The sequence below is a fragment of the Salmo salar genome, chromosome ssa06 (genome assembly GCF_905237065.1).
Source record: "Salmo salar chromosome ssa06, Ssal_v3.1, whole genome shotgun sequence".
Classification (NCBI taxonomy): domain Eukaryota; kingdom Metazoa; phylum Chordata; class Actinopteri; order Salmoniformes; family Salmonidae; genus Salmo; species Salmo salar.
In genome coordinates this window covers 72,852,466-72,879,110 of record NC_059447.1, presented here as the reverse complement: position 1 = coordinate 72,879,110, position 26,645 = coordinate 72,852,466, and the positions used below count along the sequence as shown (strand labels likewise).

Sequence of the window (26,645 nt, the reverse complement as noted above, 5' to 3'; positions counted from 1 at the left end):
AGTGAGGGCTTTGCATAGGCACTTTGTTGCATTTTTTTTGTGTGACTGTAAAAAAAATTCCCGGAACGTAAAATAACATTAACCTGTTTCCATGATTTTAAAAGAATGGTTCTGTTTCGGATGAGTATAGATCACTTTCATTCCTTGTTCTGATTCTGTTCTTTGTAAAACATTTTTTTAACGTTTTTTCCAACCACGGCTTGATATAAACATTTGTGTTTGTGGTTTGTTAACTGCTGTGTTCGTGTTAAATTCTCTTTGTGGTCATGTTTGTGTCGACCCCATTGTTTTTGGTCATGGTTGTAGTTGAGTTAAACCCACTGTCTGCCGTCCTATTTGTAGGATGTGGGGGACCGTCTGTCTCTGTTCACAGCGGAGGAGGAGATCTTTGCGTTCCAGAGGACCGTCTCCAGACTGACCGAGATGCAGACGGAGATGTACTGGACTCAGGGGGACCGCAGTAACACTACACACACACAGAGAGGATCACAGTAAAGTACCCCCAAAGACCTCACAACAAATAAAGGGGACGGGTAACCAACAGCAACTTCTCTTTTAGACTGAAGTATAATATAACCAGCAAAAATACATCATAAAACACAGACAATTGGTACAGTAGGGCTCAATCATTTATATCCCTTTAGACTGGAGTATAACGTGACAAGCTAAAACACCTCGCAACAGTCAGGGAGATAGAGGACTTTATTTTGTGTCCAAAAGCCCATTTTAGCAAGTAGTCAACTGGGTGGGACTTCCAATGGGTTAGGGAAGGATCACATAATTCCATCCAGGTCACCAGGAGGGATCAGCCAATTAATTATACCTGTGAGGAAACATTTCATAACTGCAGGTGGCAGTAAATCGCCAACCTTGTATTTATACCTGTTCAAACAACACACTATCTAGGTGGCAGTGTGCACCCTTTCAGTTTTTTTTTGCCAAATCATAAAAGTAATAGAAGAGAATTGACTACTTAAAAATGGAGATGCCCTCAATGGCACTGCCCATGCTGTCACAGATGCCATAATGGGACATACAATGATGCGAAGTCTATGGAGCTAACCGATAAACACTCCAAATGTACTATCTCCCTCACGTACTTTAAAGGGAACTGACGGGAACAAGAGAAACTCATTCATGTCCCATATTAGTCTTCCTAAAATGTACATGGAGAACAGAGGGAGGTATAGCTACTTATAAACTGGGTGGTTCGAGCCCTGAATGCTGATTGGCTGACAGCCGTGGTATATCAGACCGTATACCATGGGTATGACAAAACATGTATTTTTACTGCTCTAATTACGTTGGTAACCAGTTTATAATAGCAATGAAGCACCTCAGGGGTTTGTGCTATATTGCTAATATACCACAGCTAAGGGCGGTGTTCAGGCACTCCGTGTTGCATCGTGCGTAAGAACAGTCCTTAGCCGTGGTATATTGGCCATATACCACACCCCCTCTGGCCTTATTGCTTAATTAGCTAATTATGCAATAAGGGACGACACATCATCAGTATGCGCTGAAGGGATGGAAATATGAACTGATCAAATGTCCTTCTTGGTGGATAACTACCGCCCCCCTATGGTTGGGTTTGAACTGTGCCACTTCAAAATAATAAAATGAAGTGCTGTACATGTAATTACAAAATGTATAGATCAAGGAAGAAATAGCAGTGAGTATACTTGAGGTATGTAGCCAGCCATCTGCCCTGTAAAAATGCTAAATGTAATGTATTTGTGCCTACTGTTTAATAAACCATGCAGTAGAATCTAAAGGTGAAAAGAAAGGTGTCTTGAGCCTTTTTAAGGATGAAACTGCAAAGGCAAAACATACATTATTACTTAACTATTTGTCTTAGGAAATGTTAGATGTGTTGGATGATTTCAGAAAGTAAAAGCTGCACACTAGTAGCTCTAACAGTGTTGTGTTTGAGACCACCTAAAGCCCGATTCAAGACCGGGAGGGGGGCAAGACCGGGAGGGGGGCAAGACCAGGAGGGGGGCAAGACCGGGAGGGGGGCAAGGGGTCTGAGACCAGAAAAGTCCAATTCAAGACTATGATTGTAATTTAGTCAAATCACCACCATAATTAGAGTTCTAAATGTCCAGTATTTCTGGGTTCATATTTCAGAACAACAAATTAATTCTTTAGACATTCAGAATAGTGAAAAAATGCATGCTAAAGGAGAAAATAAAGTCACTCTACAAATTGTTACTATCCCAAACACATTGGGGAACAATGGGCTTTCTACGCCTTCAGAGAAGGGCTAAGGATTTATAAAATAATGATTATAATAGTATAACAATAATAATTATATTATCGTTTTCTGATTTAATCTCATCAATTTTTGTTGGAAAGGGTTGGAGTGACAGTGGAATCAACCAATTGCATTTTGACTTAATGAGTGGAACTGTATTTACAAAAACATATGGAAACCTCTGCCTTCATGGATGGCCAAAAGGTAACTGCGCAATAGCAAGCAGTAGTTTTCCCATGGTCTAGCTCGCTAGCTTTTGTTGTTGGCTAGTTTGCAGCAGGTGTTGTCGAAGAGGATGTTGTTGCTAATTTGTTAACTTCTTGTTGCAAGTTATTCTTGAAAAGGGAGAAGCTAAGTTCCAAATGATTATCTAGTAAGTGGAACTGTGTTTTTTTATTGCAGTGTGCTTGCTGTTAGCCATCTCTTTGATGTGTGTGAAACATTGTTGCATTTAAAGTGGAACTGACAGCATTTTAGCAACATAAAATCTTTTAAAAATCTGTTCATATACACCCCCAGGAAGAATGTCACTTTTTTAAACATTTTCTGACAAGAAACCACTTAGATGTGGTCATTTTCACGTTTTCATAAATTCTTAGAATGTTTGGGAATTACATATACTAATTTTATAGCAATCTAGATTGGGAAAGTGGCGGTGCGTTTGGACAATTTAATAGACACTGCAGTGAATAAAACATCTGTCTCGTCCAGGACCAGTCTACACCGACCAGTGCGCTATAGCAAATCAGAGCTACAGTAGGCCTTTATACAAACAAGTCATTTGCCACACGGGCCTGCCATCATTCACTTTGAACCTTACTGTGTGTTTACAGGCAGTAGCAACAGCACGACTTTAGACCATTGGAAACCATTCACCAAAAGACACAAAATTCACCTGAATGATTTCTGCAAATATCTGAAGACCACGGGAGTCCTCTTACATTTGGGAACTGTACAGTCCTATTGATCAAACAACCATGGTAAGGGAGGCTCTCTCTACCTCAGCTATGCACATCAACAAGAACAACAACTAATGCTAGCCAGAGCAAGATTCACTAAAATCTAACGAAGGACATTAGATTAAACCCCCTCAAACTTTTTCAGCTAGTTAGCCATCAAAATTGCACTGATAAACGATAGGGAGTTGTAGCCTCCTCGTCCTTCTGCAGCTTGCCTGCCAATGCATGCTTGTCCCAACCAAGCACCCAAGCTAACTGGGTAAAGTTGGCTAGCTTCCTAGCTAGCTACATCCAGGCACAAATGAGAGAACACCTCACTCTAACCATTTTACTAGCTGTAGCAGAGCTGGTTAGGTTGTTCACATGTTATCTAAAGCGTTTTTGACTAACTATTACTTTTTTTGTCTACGTTTACTGACACCGGTTATATTCTGCGGTTGTTTGCGTGTTCGTAAATTTATCAGTTGTTCTGGCGCTCTGGTACACTCAGATGAGAGTGCTCTGAAATTGGAGTAGAGAGCCAGAGTGAATTTGCAAACGCAAGAGATATGCTAATTGGATAACAGTAGTTCAGGATCTTGCTAACTAACCAAATGACACCTGCAACTCCAGATGTGTATAGCCACCGAAAAACAATATGAGGGGAAAAAGTCAGTCATTCACCCACTCCTCCAATGGCATGACATCTATCGAGCTAACGTTAGGCTCCTGTGTTTTTAGCTTGCTACATAAATAGATACGCTAGCCTATTAGGCACGTTATGACTGACTTGTGATAATTTCCCTTGCTAGTTTGATTGTATTGACGTTTCCAGCGTTAGTTACATTTGTCCGTTTTTGGAACAGTGCAACCCGAATGGCGGCAGCAAACAATGTAGCAGACCAGCTGTAGTTGACAACCTGATAGGAATAGTTTTTGGACTCCAAAGAAATGTATTGGTGAATTATATGAATCATGCATTGAACTGCATCCATCTATTCAGACAACAATGCCTTAGTGTACATCATGGAACGTTGAGTGAAATAGAACCTATTTTTAAAACCTCTTATAAAGTTGGTTTTGTAGCATATACTGGGAATTTAATATTTTTGGCTGATATTATGATTGTCTGTTAGTTTCATATCTGCAAAGTAGTTAACGCTGTCAGTACCACGTTAAACTTTAGGTCACTGTGCTAAATGTGAAATGCTTTTTGCAATGGAAAGTAATAGTTGTACATTTCGATTGGGAAATACTGTTTTTGTATTCTTATGAATGGGACCTACTGGCTCATTATGTCAGAGTTTATAGACTGCTGATCCTTTAACATCATGCTGTGTGTGACTGCTGTCTTTCCATCGGCCCTATGCAGTGGTGTAGTGGTGCCTAGAGAAGTGGGTATACTGTAATTTTGCCAAAAGGTTCCCAAACGGCCCACTCAGCGAAGGCAAGGCACCCTGTGTGAAAAATCCTATGTTTTCCTATGGTTTTGTATGAGTTTTCCTATAGATTTTTCAAATGTTCACTCTCAAAATCCCACTACAGAAATGTGATGGTCTAAGTCCACAACAATGCTTAAACCACATCTGATTGGGTGGGCCTGTCAGGACCTGGCTCCCCAGTGGGTGGGCCTCTGTCCACCCAGGCCCATCCATGTCTACGCCCCTGATGCAAACGGCACATGATGCAAATGCACATCACAAATAGCCTACTAAGCAACACTTCGGACTAAAGGGAAGGGATTAAGAAGCGAGTATAGGCAATGCCCACTGAATAATGCCCACTGAATAATGCTCACTGACAACAAAGTGGGTATATGGCGTATACCTGCGTATAGCCTCCACTACACCACTGGCCCTTTGTGTCTTCAAAAAGTGCACTGTCCTACATGAGTGCGCTGGTATTATGGTTGCTGTCCTTTCAGCATCACCAACCTGTCACACACTGAAGGCCTAGGTCCAATAGGTTCACCACTGTACTAACCTGTCACACACTGAAGGCCTAGGCCCAATAGGTTCACCACTGTACTAACCTGTCACACACACTGAAGGCCTAGGCCCAATAGGTTCACCACTGTACTAACCTGTCACACACTGAAGACCTAGGCCCAATAGGTTCACCACTGTACTAACCTGTCACACACTGAAGGCCTAGGCCCAATAGGTTCACCACTGTACTAACCTGTCACACACTGAAGACCTAGGTCCAATAGGTTCACCACTGTACTAACCTGTCACACTGAATGCCTATAGGTTGAATGCCCAGTCATATCTCAGACATAAATTACTGCAATTTAAGACCATCCATAGAACGTATTATATGCCAGTGAAACGGAATATCATGCACTCAGAAATGTAATTCCTCTGCTGGAGGTGTAAAACAAAAAAGGGGACATATTAGCATACGGTATGGTCTTGTGAAGGATGGCTGAATTCTGGCAAAGTGTATGTTCTTTTATCTCAGCATGCCTACAGATTCTCCCTTCTCCCTGTTTTTGTCTGCTTGGAAATGTTGATACTGGAAACTGAAAAAACTGACCAAGCATTTATAGCAGCAAAGATATGCATTGCCATTAATTGGAAGGTTGATTATCCTCCCACAATGTCAAGTTATGTATCACTAGATTTGATTTATTACAAGGTTAAGGGTATACTCTGCAACTTTCATAAGGTCTGGATGTGTCATATGGAATACGGTACGACGAAAGGAGTCTATTGAAAACATGCTCACGTCAGGGGAGATACCTATTTAGGCAATCCCTAGCTGCTGGGCTGCTCAGTCCTTGCTCTGGGGTTCTGCGTCCTGTGGGTTGTCACTCTGGCCTTGGCCTAACACACCTGAAAACGATAATTAACATTTCACTAAGATCCTAAAGCTGAGTGGGGTGTGATTTTTAATTTAACCCTTATTTTACCAAGTAAGTTGACTGAGAACACATTTTCATTTACAGCAACAACCTGGGGAATAGTTACGGGGGAGAGTAGGGGGATAATGAGTCAATTGTAAACTGGGGATGAGTAGGTAATTGTGATGGCACAAGGGACAGATTGGGAATTTAGCCGGAACACCAGGATTAACACACCTACTCTTACAATAAGTTCCATGGGATCTTTTAGTGACCACAGAGAGTCAGGACACCCATTTAATGTCCCATCCGAAAGACAGCACCCAACACAGGGCAATCTCCCCAATCACTGACCTGGGGCATTGGGATATTTTTTTAGACCAGAGGATGGAGTGCCTCCTACTGGCCCTCCAACACCACTTCCAGCAGCACCTGGTCTCCCATCTAGGGATTGACCAGGACCAACCTTGCTTAGCTTCAGAAGTAAGCCAGCAGTGGGATATGCTGCTGGCCAAAGTGGCACCGCTGACTACAACACTGAGCTCGGATGCCATAATTTATTCACCATTGTGTGTTGGATATATATTGGATGTGTTAGATGCCACAGTCTATTCAAATGGTCAAGCAGGTTACTGCCGGTATGGCTTGAACACAGAGCTGAAGCAAAAAAAAACACTGAAACACTGAGCTGATGTTTAACGTTTTACCACAAGATGGCAACAGAGGGTAAGTGATGACCAAGAGGTTTGTTATTATTGCTTCTAATGACGACATCCTGTTTTTTTATTTTATTTAACTAGGCAAGTCAGTTAAGAACAAATTCTTATTTACAATGAAGGATTAACCCAGCCAAACCCTAATCCAGATGACACTGGGCCAATTCTGCACAGCCCTATGGGACTCCCAATCATGGCCAGTTGTAATACAGCCTGGAATCAAACCAGGGTCTGTAGTGACACCTGCACCATTCGGGAGCCCAAAATAAATAATACAATGATGTTATCTCTATCATTCATTCAGAATTACCAAGATGGCGTAGCAGTCAGACGTCTTTGTCCATAGTTGCCTTTGTATCATGATAAGGTGTAGTACTGAAACTATCGAGGTTACCTAGCCAGCTACACTTTCAAACAAAGTCAACAACGCAGCCACTGCTAGCTAGCCTACTTCACCAGCCAGCAGTACTGTATCATTTTAGTCAATAAGATTTTGACAACGTAAGCTTAACTTTCTGAACATTCGAGACGTGTAGTCCACTTGTCATTCCAATCTCCTTTGCATTAGCGTAGCCTCTTCTGTAGCCTGTCAACTATGTGTCTGTCTATCCCTGTTCTCTCCCCTCTGCACAGGCCATACAAACGCTTCACACCGCGTGGCCGCTGCCACTCTAACCTGGTGGTCCCAGCGCGCACGACCCACGTGGAGTTCCAGGTCTCCGTCAGCCTCTGGAACTGCCGGTCTGCGGCCAACAAGGCAGAGTTCATCTCAGCCTATGCTACCCTCCAGTCCCTCGACTTCTTGGCGCTGACGGAAACATGGATTACCACAGATAACACTGCTACTCCTACTGCTCTCTCCTCGTCTGCCCACGTGTTCTCGCACACCCCGAGAGCTTCTGGTCAGCGGGGTGGTGGCACTGGGATCCTCATCTCTCCCAAGTGGACATTCTCTCTTTCTCCCCTGACCCATCTGTCTATCTCCTCATTTGAATTCCATGCTGTCACAGTTACCAGCCCTTTCAAGCTTAACATCCTTATCATTTATCGCCCTCCAGGTTCCCTTGGAGAGTTCATCAATGAGCTTGACGCCTTGATAAGTTCCTTTCCTGAGGATGGCTCACCTCTCACAGTTCTGGGTGACTTTAACCTCCCCACGGCTACGTTTGACTCATTCCTCTCTGCCTCCTTCTTTCCACTCCTCTCCTCTTTTGACCTCACCCTCTCACCTTCCCCCCCTACTCACAAGGGAGGCAATACGCTTGACCTCATCTTTACTAGATGCTGTTCTTCCACTAATCTCATTGCAACTCCCCTCCAAGTCTCCGACCACTACCTTCTATCATTTTCCCTCTCGCTCTCATCTAACACTTCTCACTCTGCCCCTACTCGGATGGTATTGCGCCGTCCCAACCTTCGCTCTCTCTCCCCCGCTACTCTCTCCTCTTCCATCCTATCATCTCTTCCCTCTGCTCAAACCTTCTCCAACCTATCTCCTGACTCTGCCTCCTCAACCCTCCTCTCCTCCCTTTCTGCATCCTTTGACTCTCTATGTCCCCTATCCTCCAGGCCGGCTCGGTCCTCCCCTCCTGCTCCGTGGCTCGACGACTCATTGCGAGCTCACAGAACAGGGCTCTGGGCAGCCGAGCGGAAATGGAGGAAAACTCGCCTCCCTACGGACCTGGCATCCTTTCACTCCCTCCTCTCTACATTTTCCTCTTCTGTCTCTGCTGCTAAAGCCACTTTCTACCACTCTAAATTCCAAGCATCTGCCTCTAACCCTAGGAAGCTCTTTGCCACCTTCTCCTCCCTCCTGAATCCTCCTCTCCCCCCCCCTCCTCCCTCTCTGTGGATGACTTCGTCAACCATTTTGAAAAGAAGGTCGACGACATCCGATCCTCGTTTGCTAAGTCAAACGACACCGCTGGTCCTGCTCACACTGCCCTACCCTGTGCTTTGACCTCTTTCTCCCCTCTCTCTCCAGATGAAATCTCGCGTCTTGTGACGGCCGGCCCTATCCCCTCCTCTCTTCTCCAGACCATTTCCGGAGACCTTGTCCCTTACCTCACCTCGCTCATCAACTCATCCTTGACCGCTGGCTATGTCCCTTCCGTCTTCAAGTGAGCGAGAGTTGCACCCCTTCTGAAAAAACCTACACTCGATCCCTCCGATGTCAACAACTACAGACCAGTATCCGTTCTTTCTTTTCTCTCCAAAACTCTTGAACGTGCCGTCCTTGGCCAGCTCTCCTGCTATCTCTCTCAGAATTACCTTCTTGATCCAAATCAGTCAGGTTTCAAGACTGGTCATTCAACTGAGACTGCTCTTCTCTGTGTCACGGAGGCGCTCCGCACTGCTAAAGCTAACTCTCTCTCCTCTGCTCTCATCCTTCTAGACCTATCGGCTGCCTTTGATACCGTGAACCATCAGATCCTCCTCTCCACCCTCTCCGAGTTGGGCATCTCCGGCGCGGCCCACGCTTGGATTGCGTCCTACCTGACAGGTCGCTCCTACCAGGTGGCGTGGCGAGAATCTGTCTCTGCACCACGTGCTCTCACCACTGGTGTCCCCCAGGGCTCTGTTCTAGGCCCTCTCCTATTCTCGCTATACACCAAGTCACTTGGCTCTGTCATATCCTCACATGGTCTCTCCTATCATTGCTATGCAGACGACACAATTAATCTTCTCCTTTCCCCCTTCTGATAACCAGGTGGCGAATCGCATCTCTGCATGTCTGGCAGACATATCAGTGTGGATGATGGATCACCACCTCAAGCTGAACCTCGGCAAGACGGAGCTGCTCTTCCTCCCGGGGAAGGACTGCCCGTTCCATGATCTCGCCATCACGGTTGACAACTCCATTGTGTCCTCCTCCCAGAGTGCTAAGAACCTTGGCGTGACCCTGGACAACACCCTGTCGTTCTCCACTAACATCAAGGCGGTGACCCGATCCTGTAGGTTCATGCTCTACAACATTCGCAGAGTACGACCCTGCCTCACACAGGAAGCGGCGCAGGTCCTAATCCAGGCGCTTGTCATCTCCCGTCTGGATTACTGCAACTCGTTGTTGGCTGGGCTCCCTGCCTGTGCCATTAAACCCCTACAACTCATCCAGAACGCCGCAGCCCGTCTGGTGTTCAACCTTCCCAAGTTCTCTCACGTCACCCCGCTCCTCCGCTCTCTCCACTGGCTTCCAGTTGAAGCTCGCATCCGCTACAAGACCATGGTGCTTGCCTACGGAGCTGTGAGGGGAACGGCACCTCCGTACCTTCAGGCTCTGATCAGGCCCTACACCCAAACAAGGGCACTGCGTTCATCCACCTCTGGTCTGCTCGCCTCCCTACCTCTGAGGAAGCACAGTTCCCGCTCAGCCCAGTCAAAACTGTTCGCTGCTCTGGCACCCCAATGGTGGAACAAGCTCCCTCACGACGCCAGGACAGCGGAGTCAATCACCACCTTCCGGAGACACCTGAAACCCCACCTCTTTAAGGAAAACCTAGGATAGGATAAAGTAATCCTTCTAACCCCCCCCCCCTTAAAAGATTCAGATGCACTATTGTAAAGTGGTTGTTCCACTGGATATCATAAGGTGAATGCACCAATTTGTAAGTCGCTCTGGATAAGAGCGTCTGCTAAATGACTTAAATGTAATGTAAATGTCCTTTCGTCTTGTCGTGTCCCATGTATATATATATATATATTTACATCTTTTCTTCGCATATCTTTTTATATATTTTTCTAAAAACTCAACCTCAAAACACTCTCCTGCCTCACCAAAAAAAAAAAAAAAGAAAGTGTTATTTACCTCAAATCTGAAATCCACAACAGAAGCTAGCCAGCGGTTAGCCAGAGGTTGGCCAGTTCACTGGCTAACGTTGGAGTTCAGTTAGCCACGGTTGGCGGTCATCAGCTATCCCTTAGCTCGAAAAGCTATCGCAAGTTTTGTACAGCGCGACTCAGACCAGAGCATACCGGACCTATTTTTCTCCATATCCCCAGATTAATACCGCAGGCTCTGGACATTTTATACCTGGATCTTGCAGCTAGCTAGCTGCTACCCGAGTGACTATTGGCTAACGTCGGTCCCGGAGCTAACATCAATTATTCCGGAGCTAGCCAGCTGAAGAGTTCCATCAGCCACTCCTGGGCTACAGTCACCTATCCGGACCCGTTTTACTGCCGATGCGGAGCCCCATCGGGCCTTCACGACTGGACTACCGACGTTATCTGCCCGAGGGAGTTATCCAACTGGCCCCTCCGTCGTGACGTAACCTAGTCGTTAGCTGTCTTATCAGCTGCCATCTGAATAGGTATATCGGACAATTTTCTTGGGCCACTATAACTATTTTGGCAATTGGACTGGTCCCCCCTACCACACGGAACCCCACTGATCTACCGACGGAAACGCACGAGGTGGCTAAAAACAGACCTCCCTCCATCTTCCGCCAGCTAGCTGCTACCTATGGCCCGGCTAGCTGTCTGAATCTCACGGGACCCTTATGATCACTCGGCTAAACATGCCTCTCCTTAATGTCAATATGCCTTGTCCATTGCTGTTCTGGTTAGTGTTTATTGGCTTATTTCACTGTAGAGCCTCTAGCCCTGCTCATTATATCTTATCCAACCATTCAGTTTCACCACCCACACATGCTATGACATCTTCTGGTTTCAATGATGTTTCTAGAGACAATATCTCTCTCATCATCACTAAATGCCTAGGTTTACCTCCACTGTATTCACATCCTACCATACCTTTGTCTGTACATTATACCTTGAGGCTATTTTATCGCCCCCAGAAACCTGGTCCTTTTACTCTCTATTCTGGACGTCATAGACGACCAATTCTCATAGCTTTTAGCCATACCCTTATCCTACTCCTCCTCTGTTCTTCTGGTGATGTAGAGGTGAATCCAGGCCCTGCAGTGCCTAGCTCCACTCCTATTCCCCAGGCGCTCTCTTTTGATGACTTCTGTAACCGTAATAGCCTTGGTTGCATGCATGTTAACATTAGAAGCCTTCTCCCTAACTTAGTTTTATTCACTGCTTTAGCACACTCTGGCAACCCAGATGTCCTAGCCGTGTCTGAATCCTGGCTTAGGAAGTCTACCAAAAACTCTGAAATCTTCATCCCTAACTACAACATTTTCAGACAAGATAGAACGTCCAGAGGGGGCGGTGTTGCAATCTACTACAGAGTTCTGTCCTACTATCCAGGTCTGTACCCAAACAATTTGAACTTCTACTTTTAAAAATCCATCTCTCTAAAAACAAGTCTCTCACCATTGCCACCTGCTATAGACCACCCTCTGCTCCCAGCTGTGCTCTGGACACCATATGTGAACTGATTGCCCCCCATCTATCTTCAGAGCTCGTGCTGCTAGGTGACCTAAACTGGGACATGCTTAACACCCCAGCCATCCTACAATCTAAGCTTGATGCTCTCAATCTCACACAAATTATCAATGAACCTACCAGGTACCACCCCAAAGCCGTAAACACGGGCACCCTCATAGATATCATCCTAATCAACTTGCCCTCTAAATACACCTCTGTATGCTGTTTTCAACCAAGATCTCAGCGATCACTGCCTCATTGCCTGCATCCGTAATGGGTCAGCGGTCAAACGACCTCCACTCATCACTGTCAAACGCTCCCTGAAACATTTCAGCGAGCAAGCCTTTCTAATCGACCTGGCCCGGGTATCCTGGAAGGATATTGACCTCATCCCGTTAGTAGAGGATGCCTGGTTATTTTTTTTTAAATGCCTTCCTCACCATCTTAAATAAGCATGCCCCATTCAAGAAATGTAGAACCGGGAACAGATATAGCCCTTGGTTCTCTCCAGACCTGACTGCCCTTAACCAACACAAAAACATCCCGTGGCGTTCTGCATTAGCATCGAACAGCCCCCATGATATGCAACTTTTCAGGGAAGTCTAGCTTTTTCAAGCATAAATTTGCTTCCTGCAACACAAACTCAAAAAAATTATGGGACACTGTAAAGTCCATGGAGAATAAGAACACCTCCTCCCAGCTGCCCACTGCACTGAGGATAGGAAACTCTGTCACCTCCGATAAATCCACTATAATTGAGAATTTCAATAAGCATTTTCTACGGCTGGCCATGCTTTCCACCTGGCTACCCCTACCGTGGTCAACAGCACTGCACCCCCCACAGCTACTCGCCCAAGCCTTCCCCATTTCTCCTTCTGCCAAATCCAGTCAGCTGATGTTCTAAAAGAACTGCAAAATCTGGACCCCTACAAATCAGCCGGGCTAGACAATCTGGACCCTTTCTTTCTAAAATTATCTGCCGAAATTATTGCAACCCCTATTACTAGCCTGTTCAACCTCTCTTTCGTGTCATCTGAGATTCCAAAAGATTGGAAAGCAGCTGCTGTCATCCCCCTCTTCAAAGGAGGGGACACTCTTGACCCAAACTGCTACAGACCTATATCTATCCTACCCTGCTTTTCTAAGGTCTTTGAAAGCCAAGTCAACAAACAGATTACCGACTATTTCGAATCCCACCGCACCTTCTCCGCTATGCAATCTGGTTTCAGAGCTGGTCATGGGTGCACCTCAGCCACGCTCAAGGTCCTAAACGATATCGTAACCGCCATCGACAAGAAACAATACTGTGCTGCCGTATTCATTGACCTGGCCAAGGCTTTCGACTCTGTCAATCACCACATCCTCATCGGCAGACTCAATAGCCTTGGTTTCTCAAATGATTGCCTCGCCTGGTTCACCAACTACTTCTCTGATAGAGTTCAACGTGTCAAATCGGATGGCCTGTTGTCCGGGCCTCTGGTAGTCTCTATATGGGGGTGCCACAGGGTTCAATTCTTGGGCCAACTCTTTTCTCTGTATACATCAATGATGTCGCTCTTGCTGCTGGTGAGTCTCTGATCCACCTCTACGCAGACGACACCATTCTGTATATTTCTGGCCCTTCTTTGGACACTGTGTTAACTAACCTCCAGACGAGCTTCAATGCCATACAACTCTCCGTCCGTGGCCTCCAACTGCTCTTAAATACAAGTAAAACTAAATGCATGCTCTTCAACCGATCGTTGCCCACCCCCGCCCGCCCGTCCAGCATCACTACTCTGGACGGTTCTGACTTAGAATATGTGGACAACTACAAATACCAAGGTGTCTGGTTAGACTGTAAGCTCTCCTTCCAGACTCACATCAAACATCTCCAATCCAAAGTTAAATCTAGAATTGGCTTCCTATTTTGCAACAAAGCATCCCTCACTCATGCTGCCAAATATACCCTCGTAAAACTGACCATCCTACCGATCCTCGACTTCGGCGATGTCATTTTACAAAATATCCTCCAATACCCTACTCAATAAACAGGATGCAGTCTATCACAGTGCCCTCCGTTTTGTCACCAAAGCCCCATATACTACCCACCACTGCAACCTGTACGCTCTCGTTGGCTGGCCCTCGCTTCATACTCGTCGCCAAACCCACTGGTTCCAGGTCATCTACAAGACCCCGCTAGGTAAAGACCCCCCTTATCTCAGCTCACTGGTCACCATAGCAGCACCCACCTGTTGCACGCGCTCCAGCAGGTATATCTCTCTGGTCACCCCCAAAGCCAATTCCTCCTTTGGCCGTCTCTCCTTCCAGTTCTCTGCTGCCAATGACTGAAACGAACTACAAAAATCTCTGAAACTCGAAACACTTATCTCCCCCACTAGCTTTAAGCACCAGCTGTCAGAGCAGCTCACAGATCACTGCACCTGTACATAGCACATCTATAATTTAGCCCAAACAACTACCTCTTCCCCTACTGTATGTATTTATTTATTTATTTATTTATTATGCTCCTTTGCGTTCCATTATTTATATTTCTACTTTGCACTTTCTTCATCTACAAATCTACCATTCCAGTGTTTTACTTGCTATATTGTATTTACTTTGCCACCATGGCCTTTTTTGCCTTTACCTCCCTTATCTCACCTCATTTGCTCACATTGTGTATATAGACTTATTTTTCTACTGTATTATTGACTGTAAGTTTGTTTTACTCCATGTGTAACTCTGTGTTGTTGTATGTGTCGAACTGCTTTCCTTTATCTTGGCCAGGTCGCAATTGTAAATGAGAACTTGTTCTCAACTTGCTTACCTGGTTAAATAAAGGTGAAATAAATAAATAAATAAAACATTCTCTATGGTAGGCCTCTCTGTTGTAGACCTGTGACCCCTATAACACACTGCACCGAGAGCCAGGGGCGAAAATCTGATATCAACTTTGGGGGGGACAATTACATGAAATTTTCTTAAGAGCAATTCCTGAGGGGGACACCAAAAGTAGTGCTGTAACACATAGCCTACATTGTAATATGGTAAATGTATATTGAGGAACCAAAGAAATAAGGTGTTTGCCGTACTCCTAACTACCGGTACCCAAAACTACACAACTACTCACAACAGCAATACCATTGCCTTTAACAAATCTTAGTTCAGTCACCAGTTTAAGTTGAGAGTGGGGGTATCCATGGCATTTTCCAATTATGTTCCTATTTTACAAGTAAAAAAAATGGAGAACCTTTCATAATGTTGCCAAACAAAGACTCAACAAACTTACCTGAGACTCCCTGTCTCTGCCAGTCTGTCCCTGCATATCTGTCCCCAACTCTGCTGTCTGTGTGCCATCTGTTGCCTGCTCTGCCTAATGACATCATTGTGAAACATTTCCATTAGAATTTCATTTCTTTCTTATGAACATTTTATCAACTACTCTTTGAGATATTAGGCTACTAGGGTTCTTACTTTGCGTTTTGGTGTACTGAAAAATACTCTGATGTCCGTCTTTTATTTTTCTGCCATTTTTCTACCTGGCTGGCTGGCTACACACACACACAGTGTGTAGGTTATTTACAGTAGGAGATGGGCTTCTATCATCTTATCTTTTATCATTCTATTTGGGCTTCGATCTAAAAGGTAGCTAGCAAATGTGAAACGGATTAAAATGACAAGAGTTGACAGCTGTATGAGTTCACCATTTACACAACATATGCTGCAACCTTTTGTAATTTTAATAGTTTCTTTCATATTGGCTGGCTTCCAACAATAGCTGAATTTGCAAAGCTAGCGAGCACCAATTCAGTTTCAGTGGTGTTTGCTATAATCTTTGCTACCCGGGTTAAATAAAATAAATAAAAGTTCCCTTGCGACAATTTAGCTTTTGCAACGAGACCATTAAATATATTTAAGACAATGGTAGAAGAGAGTGTAGTTCTGTTCAGTTTGGACTTCAGTTTATCACTAACCTTATCACAGGGACTTTGAAGCACTAACTTACATCATCTGCATGCTGATCTCGGAATAAATTGACGATAGCAAAGATTCCATCTTTGACGAGGCCACATAAATGGAATAGGTACTAGCTAGCTTAATAGTTAATATTTGCGCGCTAGCTCTGCATATTCAGCTAGTGTGTGTGCGCGATTGACTGGATTAACCTCACGTCAGTTACATTCATTGAGTGCCTTTCAGACAGTGGCTACGACCCCTCTGTTACCTTGCCAGTGGATCAAACCATTGTGAGGAAAAGGGTGGGGGGGTCGCAATCTTTTGAAACTTAAAAATGCGCTATTAAGTGTCTATAATCAGCACAATTGCTTTCATTGCGTATTATTAATATTATTTAAATTACATAGTTATGTTTCAGTGATATATTGGGGGGGACAAATCATATTTTTCCCAGGATGGGGGGGGTCGTGTCCCCCCCCGTCCCCCCCGGGATTTCCGCCCCTGCCGAGAGCAAGCGAACGAACGGCTCCCTACTGTGCAGACAACTATCCCGTTGATGTGTTCGCTCTTTTAGGGACACTGAATGGAAGTCTTTGCTGAGCTGAAGTTACAGGACACATCACATAGATTAGATATACTATCTCTTATCAGCTCCCTGGTAAGTATCAAAACACCACTGGACGTGTGTGTGTGTCAGTTTGTTAGCTGTAAGTTCCAGTCTATTCCACCCATAGAGATAGATATAGAGCTGTAGTGTCCAAAAGCCTGTTTTAGCATGGACAGCGCCATTGAACACTTTCACCATTTTGAAGTAGTCAACAGGGTGGGACTTCCTATGGGTTAGGGAAGGATCACATGATTCCATCCAGGTCACCAGGAGGGATCAGCCAATTAATTATACTTGTGAGGAAACATTCCATAACTGCAGGGGGCAGTAAAATGCCAACCTTGGATTTAAACCTGTTCAAACAACACACTCCAGGTGGCAGTGTGCACCCTTTCAGTTTGTTTACGACTCAGAAGTAGTAGAAGAAGAGCATTTGACTACTTCAAAATGGAGATGGCGTCAATGGCGCTGTCCATGCTGTCACAGATGCCATAATGGGGCAGACACAATGACGCGATGTCTATCGAAGTCTATGATTCCACCATAACTCTCAATTAAGGGAAAATCAATCACAGTCTATTCCAAGGGCTCTAATCCAATCAGAGCATTACGCTGTTTGGGAAAACATCAGACACAAACAGAGATGGCCACCCTCCTTTGTGTACATCTTAATTGGATGATTCACGCTGGCACAGAGGGGTGGCTACAGTCCTGTGAGCAGGGATCCTGGCCATTACACAACATTACACTAGCCACTGACTGGTTGTAGTAGGGGACATGATAAAGAGGTGGATGGCACATAGGGGTGGAGGTAAGGTTTGAGAGAGGGGTTTGGGGGGTGGGGGGTTGGAGAGTGAAGTGATCAAGATGTGAGGAAGGGGACAGTTTGGAAGCTTTGAGGGTCAGATTATGGGTAGTTACAACTGGATGGTTTTGTGGCCCGGCCCCTCTCTAATGGGAGCCTACTGGTTCAATAATAGAATTAGGGTCACAAGGAAGGTAATGACACAAACATGACACAAACAATATTTCATGTCATCATCGGCCTTTGAGGGGTAATGAAGTGTTAGGAACAGTGTGTTCTGGGTGGGGGTGGAGGAGAGAGAGCCACTAATATAGTTGATTGAAGTACGTAGGACCCATAGAGTTAGAGGATTCTAGATGGATAAAACCTGTTTTGGCATGGACATGGCCATTGAGGGCTTCCACCATTTTAAAGTAGTCAACTGGGTGGGACATCCTATGGGTTAAGGAAGGATCACATGATTCCATCCAGGTTATAAGGAGGGATCAGCCAATGAATTATACCTGTGAGCAAACACTAGGTGGCAGTATGCACCCTTTCAGTTTGTTTGCCAACTCATAGAAGTAGTAAAAGGAAATTGACTACTTCAGAATGGAGATTACACACACAGATGCCATTTTATTTTTATCTTTATTTAACGAGGCAAGTCAGTTAAGAACAAATTCTTACAATGACGGCCTACACCAACCAAACCCGGACGACACTGGGCCAATTGTGCGCCGCCCTATGGGACTCCCGATCACGACTAGTTGTCATACAGCCTGAATTTGAACCAGAGTGTCTGTAGTGACGCCTCAAGCACTGAAATACAGTACCTTAGACCGCTGCACCACTTGGGAGGCCAAAATAATGCGACGATACAATGATGTTATCTCTATCATTCTCCATGGTAGGCCTCTGCTGTAGACCTGTGACCCCTATAACACACTGCACCGAGAGCAAGCGAACGAACGGCTCCCTACTGTGCAGACAACTATCCTGTTGATGTGTTCGCTCTTTTAGGGACACTGAATGGAAGTCTTTGTTGAGCTGGTTCCTGTGATGTGGTGAGTGACATCAGAGGTCACAGCAGGTGGGGACAGGTAAAAGTGACAGGAGCAATGACAGTACGCACTTCAAACAGCTATACATGTTCTTGGCCTGAAATGACACATCTGACAATGCTGTGATGTGATCATTATAAATACACCCCTGGAGGATGACACTGTTTTCAATTCAACCAGCAAGACTACCTGTCACACCTTTTCTCTCTCTCACTGCTCTCTCTCTCTTTTACACTGTCCTCTTACAACAGCTTACAGAAGCATTCATTCATCCACCTCCTGTGGCCCTTTCCTCTCTCTGATGCCTAAAAACATTGTGCCAACTTAGGTCGGGCCGTTTCAGACTGTTAGGAGCTCCAGGTGACTGGTACAGCCTTAGGACCTAGGTGACATCACCCCGCAGTTAACCCTCCACTGCAGCAGCTATTCACAGGCACCAAACTGCTGTATCAGCCATTCCTCTTTATATAGCTGGGACAGGAGGAACAAAGAGGAACTGTGTGTGTGTGTGTGTGTGTGTGTGTGTGTGTGTGTGTGTGTGTGTGTGTGTGTGTGTGTGTGTGTGTGTGTTCTTGTGTTCGTTTTGTATGCATGTGTATCTATTTCCTTTGTTATCATAATAAACGAAATAGTGTGGATGTTTTCCATGTGAAATTCAAAGCCATAACTACACAAGTAATGCCTTGCAGGATGTGTGCATGTTTTCTCTGAAATATTATATCGGATTGTTATTATCCAGTCATAATCAATACCAACCGTTCCAAGAATTCATTGATGAATACAGCGCAGTTCGCACAGGTGGAACACGATCATTTCTGTACGGATTACAGAAATCGAGATCGCGTGTCCCTGCAAGGTGGGCCGGCAATTTACACATCTTCTCTGGAACAAAGACGTATGTAGGCTGGCTACTGCTGATATTTTCGTACAGACAAGGACGTATGTAGGCTGGCTACTGCTGATATTTTCGTACAGACAAGGAGGTGGTGGGGGGGAGGGAGGGAGGGAGATCACTCCGAAGCATCACTTTACAGAACGGAGAACCGTATAGGATTTCTTCCCTTATCGCTTGATTATAAATGGAATGACGTCATATGTTTGAAGCGGTCGATCTGTCTTGAAGGGGGCGTGTTCTGCGCGCGCTGTCGAGATTGATTGACACCCATGCTCACGGATTAAAGGGACAAGTGATAGACATTTTTAAAGAGACTGTCATTAAAATAAAATTACTCAATTTGACTGAAAGACTTTCATTGACATATTTGATAGAATGCATGACATGTGCATGTCATGAACGAAGTGTAATACCCAACACGAGGAAAATAAACACACCTTGCTGGTATTTGCCTATGTTGTTTCACATGTGCATGTCAGTTGTTACATTGTAATAGTGTGCTACAGAGGAAGTGGCAACAATAATATGTGTCAACAATATGTATAAATTATTGTCCTAATGTCATTAGCTTATGAATTGTAAACATTTCCAGAAGGAGCAATACAATTATTTGGAATTAAATATGAATGTCCTCTGTCCAACTTTGAATATTCTTTGTGTTCTTATCGGTGTAAAATAATATTTTGACGATCTGTCTTTCTATTTCTGTATCCCTCAACATGCCGGGACATGTGTCCCTTCCACACACTGCTTGCCTTGACAACTGGAGGTTGGTGGCGTCTTGATTGGGGAGAATGGGCTCGTGTTAATGGCTGGAGCGGATTTGGTGGAATGGTATCAAATATCAAACATGGTTTCCATGTGTTTGATGCCATTCCATTTGCTCTGTTCCAGCCGTTTTTATGAACCGTCCTCCCCTCAGCAGCCTCCACTGCTTTAGTGCGCACATGCTGTAGACTGCTTAGGAGCGGTGTCTCTTTAAAGGGCGATCTCGTATACTGAATCCAGGGGGCTTGCCTTTTCAGTGGGGGTGGCAACGCTACTAGCCTATTGCTGCTGTTGCTGTATAACTTCGAGCTTGATGAGGGCTGTCTTAAGACGGAATATGCTAAGCAGATAGGTTAGTGTTTATGTGTGCTGCTGGAGAGATAGGCTACTGTAACTGAGAGTGAGGTGGCGTTTCGTTTTCCATACCAACTGTGCTGCGTGGTCAGTAAAGGCGACGTTGAATAGACTGAGATATCATTTTCGGTTATTCCTTTCCTTTTCGTTTTTCTGTCGACACTGACAACAAACGCAGGTTTCCTGTGTGCAGTCTGGTAGTAAAAAGGACTTGGAAGCGAAAGGGAGTTTGTTCAAATGGCAGCAATGGCAATTGGAATAGAACTATGCGGGGATTAATCGCTGGTGTTGCAGCCATCGAATTCACCATAGCGCGTTTATCCGTGGCAGCCCTGAACGTAGAGGGGGGCTGCACTGTGTCCTGGCCACAGCTTCACTTTCACGGTGCCAATAGGTGTATTCAGTTATTTTGAAACAGTGCGGGATTTGATCTTGAACGTGCAAGGAAGGAACGCGTAATCCGCTCATTGATGAACGAATCCGTGGTACACCGTTTATAATTTACTCGTGAACCGAACTGTACACACTATACTGTTATTATTACCATTGCCCCAGTCTAGGAGAAATACCATGACCATGCAGCAACCCGTTTTGAACTGTTGTGATTGTCAAACGTGAAGTAGCTGTGGCTTGCTTTTCAAGGAGAATAGCCATAGTTTACCAGTTATGGTGTTAATACACTTATAATAGTCCACGACATTCTACGTTTTAAATCCACCCCGAACAGCATATTGGTGCTCTTTTTGTAATACAGAGGATTTAATTGATCAATTCGCGCGGAGTTTGCAGTGACCCTTGGGGACTGCTGGTCTGGAATAGCAACAAAGGACGGGGGCGTGCATTCATGGAATGCAACTTTGACAGGTCTCCACTACATATCTACTGACTTTATCAGCGGGCAACGGGGACGAGCTAGTAATTGAAGGAGAGATGGCCGAGATCCCAACTCCCAGCCCTCTCCATGAGTTGGACGTGGCCATAGACCCAGACTTCGAGCCACAAAAACGGCCAAGATCATGCACCTGGCCGTTGCCCCGACCCGAGTCCAATGCGGGGAAACCAGAAAGCAACGACACTGACATTATACCCGAGGAAGAGGATGACGAAGAGGAACAACATGCCACTTCCATGGCCATCAACGTCAATGGCACCAGCTCCAGCCTGGGAGCAGACCACCAGAACAGCAACAGCCCTACGGCCGAAGGACTGCTGTCCGGACAGGAGAACGGAGGCTCCCCGCTCTCCTCCCACTCCCCTACGACCACTTCAGGCGCACTCGGCACCAGCGGCCCAGGTCCGCAGACTCCACGGAAGTCTTCGTCGCGCAGGAACGCATGGGGGAATCTATCATATGCTGACCTGATAACTAAAGCCATAGAGAGCACGCCGGACAAGAGATTGACTCTGTCTCAGATTTATGACTGGATGGTGAGATGTGTGCCGTACTTCAAAGACAAAGGCGACAGTAACAGTTCGGCTGGGTGGAAGGTAAGCGACAAACGCTCTCCTTCTCTCCTCTCCTCTCCTCCACACTCATTCATTCTCCTCCCAACCACTGTCATCAAAACAACAACAATAACAAGAAACACACGGGTCTTGAGAATTTGTACTTTTGGATGTTCCCTTTGTTTATAAACACACACTAACACACACAAACATTCTCTCCCTCTTTTGGAATTAGGCGTGACTCAACTTCAAGTGTAGCCTATCTATACTGTCACATGGGGGGGGGGGGATTGTCAACTTTGTAGCAGCCAGTCAGTCTGTAGGCCTACTCTGTAACCTATTTAGAATGACTATGCCAAAATATTGATACAATTACATAAATCATAGAATGTACAGTCCTACAATTAATCCCAACTTCAAAGTAAAGAACAAACATTGATGGTCACCAAAAGTGGTTCAACTGTCAGATCAGAATTAACTATTTATGCGCTCTATTGCCTCAACAAGTGAATGTAGGCCTATCAGGGCAGTCCCTGTGTTAAGTTCTATATTTGTTATGTAGGCCTAAACCTCAGGAATTAGCATATCTCTTGGGTCAGGTAGGATACTGTACTGCCAGTGATGTTCATAATGCAGTTGGGGAATTACATAACGACTTGGGATGCCGCCAGGTCGGGTGAACAGCCTGGAGTAAGACTACCTTCAAAGGGAATGTAACCCTAACCCTGACCCTGACCCTAACCCTAACCCTCGCCAGGAACGAGGCATAGGACATATGGGCCCCAGGCCTGGGGAGAGAGTGAGGGGTTGTGTGGGGCTAAAGAGCATAGGTCACGGATCGGATCTCACTGCGTCAGGGCCCCGGCCCCGCGGACTTGTCTCGTTGGCCGAAAAGGCCATCAGTTATCAGGCAGGGATGAGTAATCTGTGCTCCTGTGGCGGTTGGGTGGGCTGCTGGAACATGCGCTGTCTGGGAGGGACCAGACAGGCTGTGTTCATTTGCCACCCTGCGGGGCTGATGCCCAAGGAATTTGGGGCATGGACGGTCAGGCGGATGGTGTGCTCATGTTTCAGTGCCTGATAAAAAAACATGGAACAGTCAGGACGCCGGAACATAGATGTTGTTACCACATCCCCATGGCTATGCCTTTTATAGTTCTGTCATTACACGTTTTGATCACAGATTCCAGCTGTTGCTGCTTTTGAAATGTTTTGATGTGTCGATTAGCCTTTAAGGGGGATCTGTGTTAATCTGACCTGTTCATTTTAGAATAGCCTATAGTAGCCCACAGAAAGCACAGCCAATGACAGCCACAGTTTATGACAGAGAGCTCTTGGCCTGCTGTAACCAGCGCTCACTAAGCGCCACAAAGTCCCACAGGCGCGTTCCCGAGTTCTTGGGAGCAGGCAAGCTATATCAAGCCAATGCAATAAGACAACCAACGCCACCAGCTTTAAGGTATCAACATGGCATGGCTACTGACAACCAATGAAACTAGAGAAGAGCTTTAGTGGCAGGTGTTCACAAGGCCCTATAGCAACCATGGTGTTCTCACAGACCTGCTTTCAGTTTGTGATTTCACTCTCAGAAACTCTTGGGTTTCAGGACAGGGTGGTTAGTTTGTCAGCTTAGGTTTCATACATGTGCGGTGGGAAAGCTGGCTTTGTTGAGTAGATTTGCTCAGTAAATCCTAGTAATCCCTGTGGGTTCCTCTCCTCTCACTGACTGACCTCACCCAGGACGCTCTGGGTCGCGTCTTATGACCTGCATGACACATGCCTAGGCCTAGCACCACAAAACATAGCTGCATTATATAGATAACCAATCAATCACAATCATAATACATCTTCAGTTTAGTGCAATCAAGAGTGAGTGAAATGTGTGCAATCAAGAGTGCTGTTGAAATGTGTGCTAAGAGTAGCTGTGGTATGAGAGAGAAAGAGACCAAAATAGGACCTGTAGTGCAGTTAAGTTTGTGTGTGTGTGTACGCCTTTCTCTGTGTGTGCGTATTCCTTTGTGTGTGTGGTCAAGTTGTCTGTGTGTACCCCTGTGCGTGTTAGCACCTCAGTGTGTGGTTCCTGGCGCTGCTCCAGTGAACTTTGGGCCTCTGTGTTACTTAAGCCTGATGCTACAGGCAGCTCAGCTCAGAGTCCAGCCCCCCTTAACAGCTGCAGAGCGGAGCCCAAGTCTCAGGCTCAGTTATGTCACTGACGATGCAGAGATATAAATACACACACACACACACACACACACACACACACACACACACACACACACACACACACACACACACACACACACACACACACACACACACACACACACACACACACACACACACTGTTGTTTAATAAACACACGCATGAAGACTCACATATACACATAAATGTACATAAGGAAATCCTCCCAATCTTCCTGGGTACTGTGTAATACATTCCAGAACACACAGACAGGCACAGACACATCTGCTCATTATCTTTAACACACCTCACGCACACTCACCCAGTCTCCCCTTTCAAGGATAAGTTTATGTGTGTAGAGAATCATTATTTTATGGGAAATGAAACTATAATTAATTATTTCATTTGTTCAAAGTAATTTATGACTATGTTATTACATTATATTAGACTGTTATTACAGTATATTAGACTGTTATTACAGTACATTAGACTTCCCCAGGCCCCAGTTAGCAATTGTCAGCCTTTTGTCTCTGTTTAGCAATGTTTTAGATTTGTCCCGGTCTACCACCAGCACCTCCAACACTCCCCTCCCTTGTCTGTCCTTGACCGCAGCCCAGCCCACCTCCAACCCCCATTTGGTCCATATATGAAACTGTCACCTTATAAACCAGCAGAGATAGATGGTGATGATCATTTTAAAGGGCTTCCCCTCCCTCTGCATGCTGAATGTGTTGATTCACCAGTCCGACAATGATTAGTGGTCTTATCAAGATGGAGGAGGAGGAGGACACTGGAGGGATAGAGGGAGGGAGAGCGGGATAGAGGGAGGGAGAGAAAGAAAGAAGTGGGCGAACAAATCCATTAAATCAAATCAAATGTTATTTGTTACATGCTCCGTAAACAATGGGTGTAGAATAACAGTGAAACGTTTACTTATGGGACCTTCCCAACAATGCAGAGAGAAAAATAAGATAAATAGTAGAAAAATAATAATGCTAAGAATAAATACACAATGAGTAACGATAACTTGGCTATATACACGGGGTAACAGTACTGAGTCGATGTGCAGGGTAGATATCCACACTGGACTTTAAAAACTGGAAACCACATATCCTGAGGCCGCATTTATTGTAGCTGGGGATTTTAACAGGGTAGATATCCACACTGGACTTTAAAAACTAGAAACCACATATCCTGAGGCTGCATTTATTGTAACTGGGGATTTTAACAAAGTACATTTGAGGAAAACGCTACTGAAGTTCTATCAACACATTGACTGTAGTACTCACACTGGGAAAACACTTGACCACTGCTACTCCATCTTCCGGGATGCCATCAAGGCCCTCCCCCGCCATCCCTTCGGCAAATCAGATCACAACTCCATTTTGCTCCTCCCTTCCTATAGGCAGAAACTCAAACAGGAAGTACCCATGCTAAGGTCTATTCAACGCTGGTCTGACCAATCGGAATCCATGCTTCAAGATTGTTTTGATCACACGGACTGGGATATGTTCCGGTTTGCCTCGGATAATAACATTGATGTATACACGGACACGGTGACTGAGTTCATCAGGAAGTGTATAGGGGATGTTGTTCCCACCGTGACTATTAAAACCTACCCAAACAAGAAACAGTGGATAGTGGATAGATGGCAGTATTCACACAAAACTGAAAGCATTTAACCATGGCAAGGTGACTGGATATATGGTTGAATGCAAACAATGTAGTTATTCCCTCCATAAGGCGATCAAATAGGCAAAATGTCAGTATAGAGACAAAGTGGAGTTGCAATTCAACGGCTCAGACACAAGACGTATGTGGCAGGGTCTACAGAAAATCACGAATTACGAAGGAAAACCAGCCACTGGACTACATTACATTTACATTTACGTCATTTAGCAGACGCTCTTATCCAGAGCGACTTACAAATTGGTGCATTCACCTTATGATATCCAGTGGAACAACCACTTACAATAGTACATCTATATCATTTTTGAGGGAGAGGGTGGGGGGGGTTAGAAGGATTACTTAATCCTATCCCAGATATTCCTTAAAGAGGTGGGGTTTTAGGTGTCTCCGGAAGGTGGTGATTGACTCCGCTGTCCTGGCGTCGTGAGGGAGCTTGTTCCACCATTGGGGTGCCAGAGCAGCGAACAGTTTTGACTGGGCTGAGCGGGAACTGTGCTTCCGCAGAGGTAGGGAGGCGAGCAGGCCAGAGGTGGATGAACGCAGTGCCCTTGTTTGGGTGTAGGGCCTGATCAGAGCCTGAAGGTACGGAGGTGCCGTTCCCCTCACAGCTCTGTAGGCGAGCACCATGGTCTTGTAGCAGATGCGAGATTCAACTGGAAGCCAGTGGAGTGTGCGGAGGAGCGGGGTGACGTGAGAGAACTTGGGAAGGTTGAACACCAGATGGGCTGCAGCGTTCTGGATGAGTTGTAGGGGTTTAATGGCACAGGCAGGGAGCCCCGCCAACAGGGAGTTGCAGTAATCCAGACGGGAGATGACAAGTGCCTGGA

At 45.4% G+C, this 26,645-nt stretch overlaps 2 protein-coding genes across 2 annotated transcripts in view; both read left to right on the top strand.

The window, feature by feature from the left end:
- afg1lb (AFG1 like ATPase b) overlaps positions 1 to 1,782 on the top strand; it is a 32,746-nt gene extending 30,964 nt beyond the window's left edge. Inside the window, exon 13 of the mRNA XM_014205505.2 lies at positions 343 to 1,782. Coding sequence (XP_014060980.1) covers positions 343 to 495 — 153 coding nt within the window. The 3' untranslated portion in view covers positions 496 to 1,782. The remainder of the gene's footprint in view (positions 1 to 342) is intronic.
- Positions 1,783 to 20,407: 18,625 nt separating this feature from the next.
- foxo3b (forkhead box O3b) overlaps positions 20,408 to 26,645 on the top strand; it is a 92,592-nt gene continuing 86,354 nt past the window's right edge. The window contains exon 1 of the mRNA XM_014205504.2: positions 20,408 to 21,989. Within this exon, the coding sequence (XP_014060979.1) occupies positions 21,432 to 21,989 (558 nt within the window). The 5' untranslated portion in view covers positions 20,408 to 21,431. The remainder of the gene's footprint in view (positions 21,990 to 26,645) is intronic.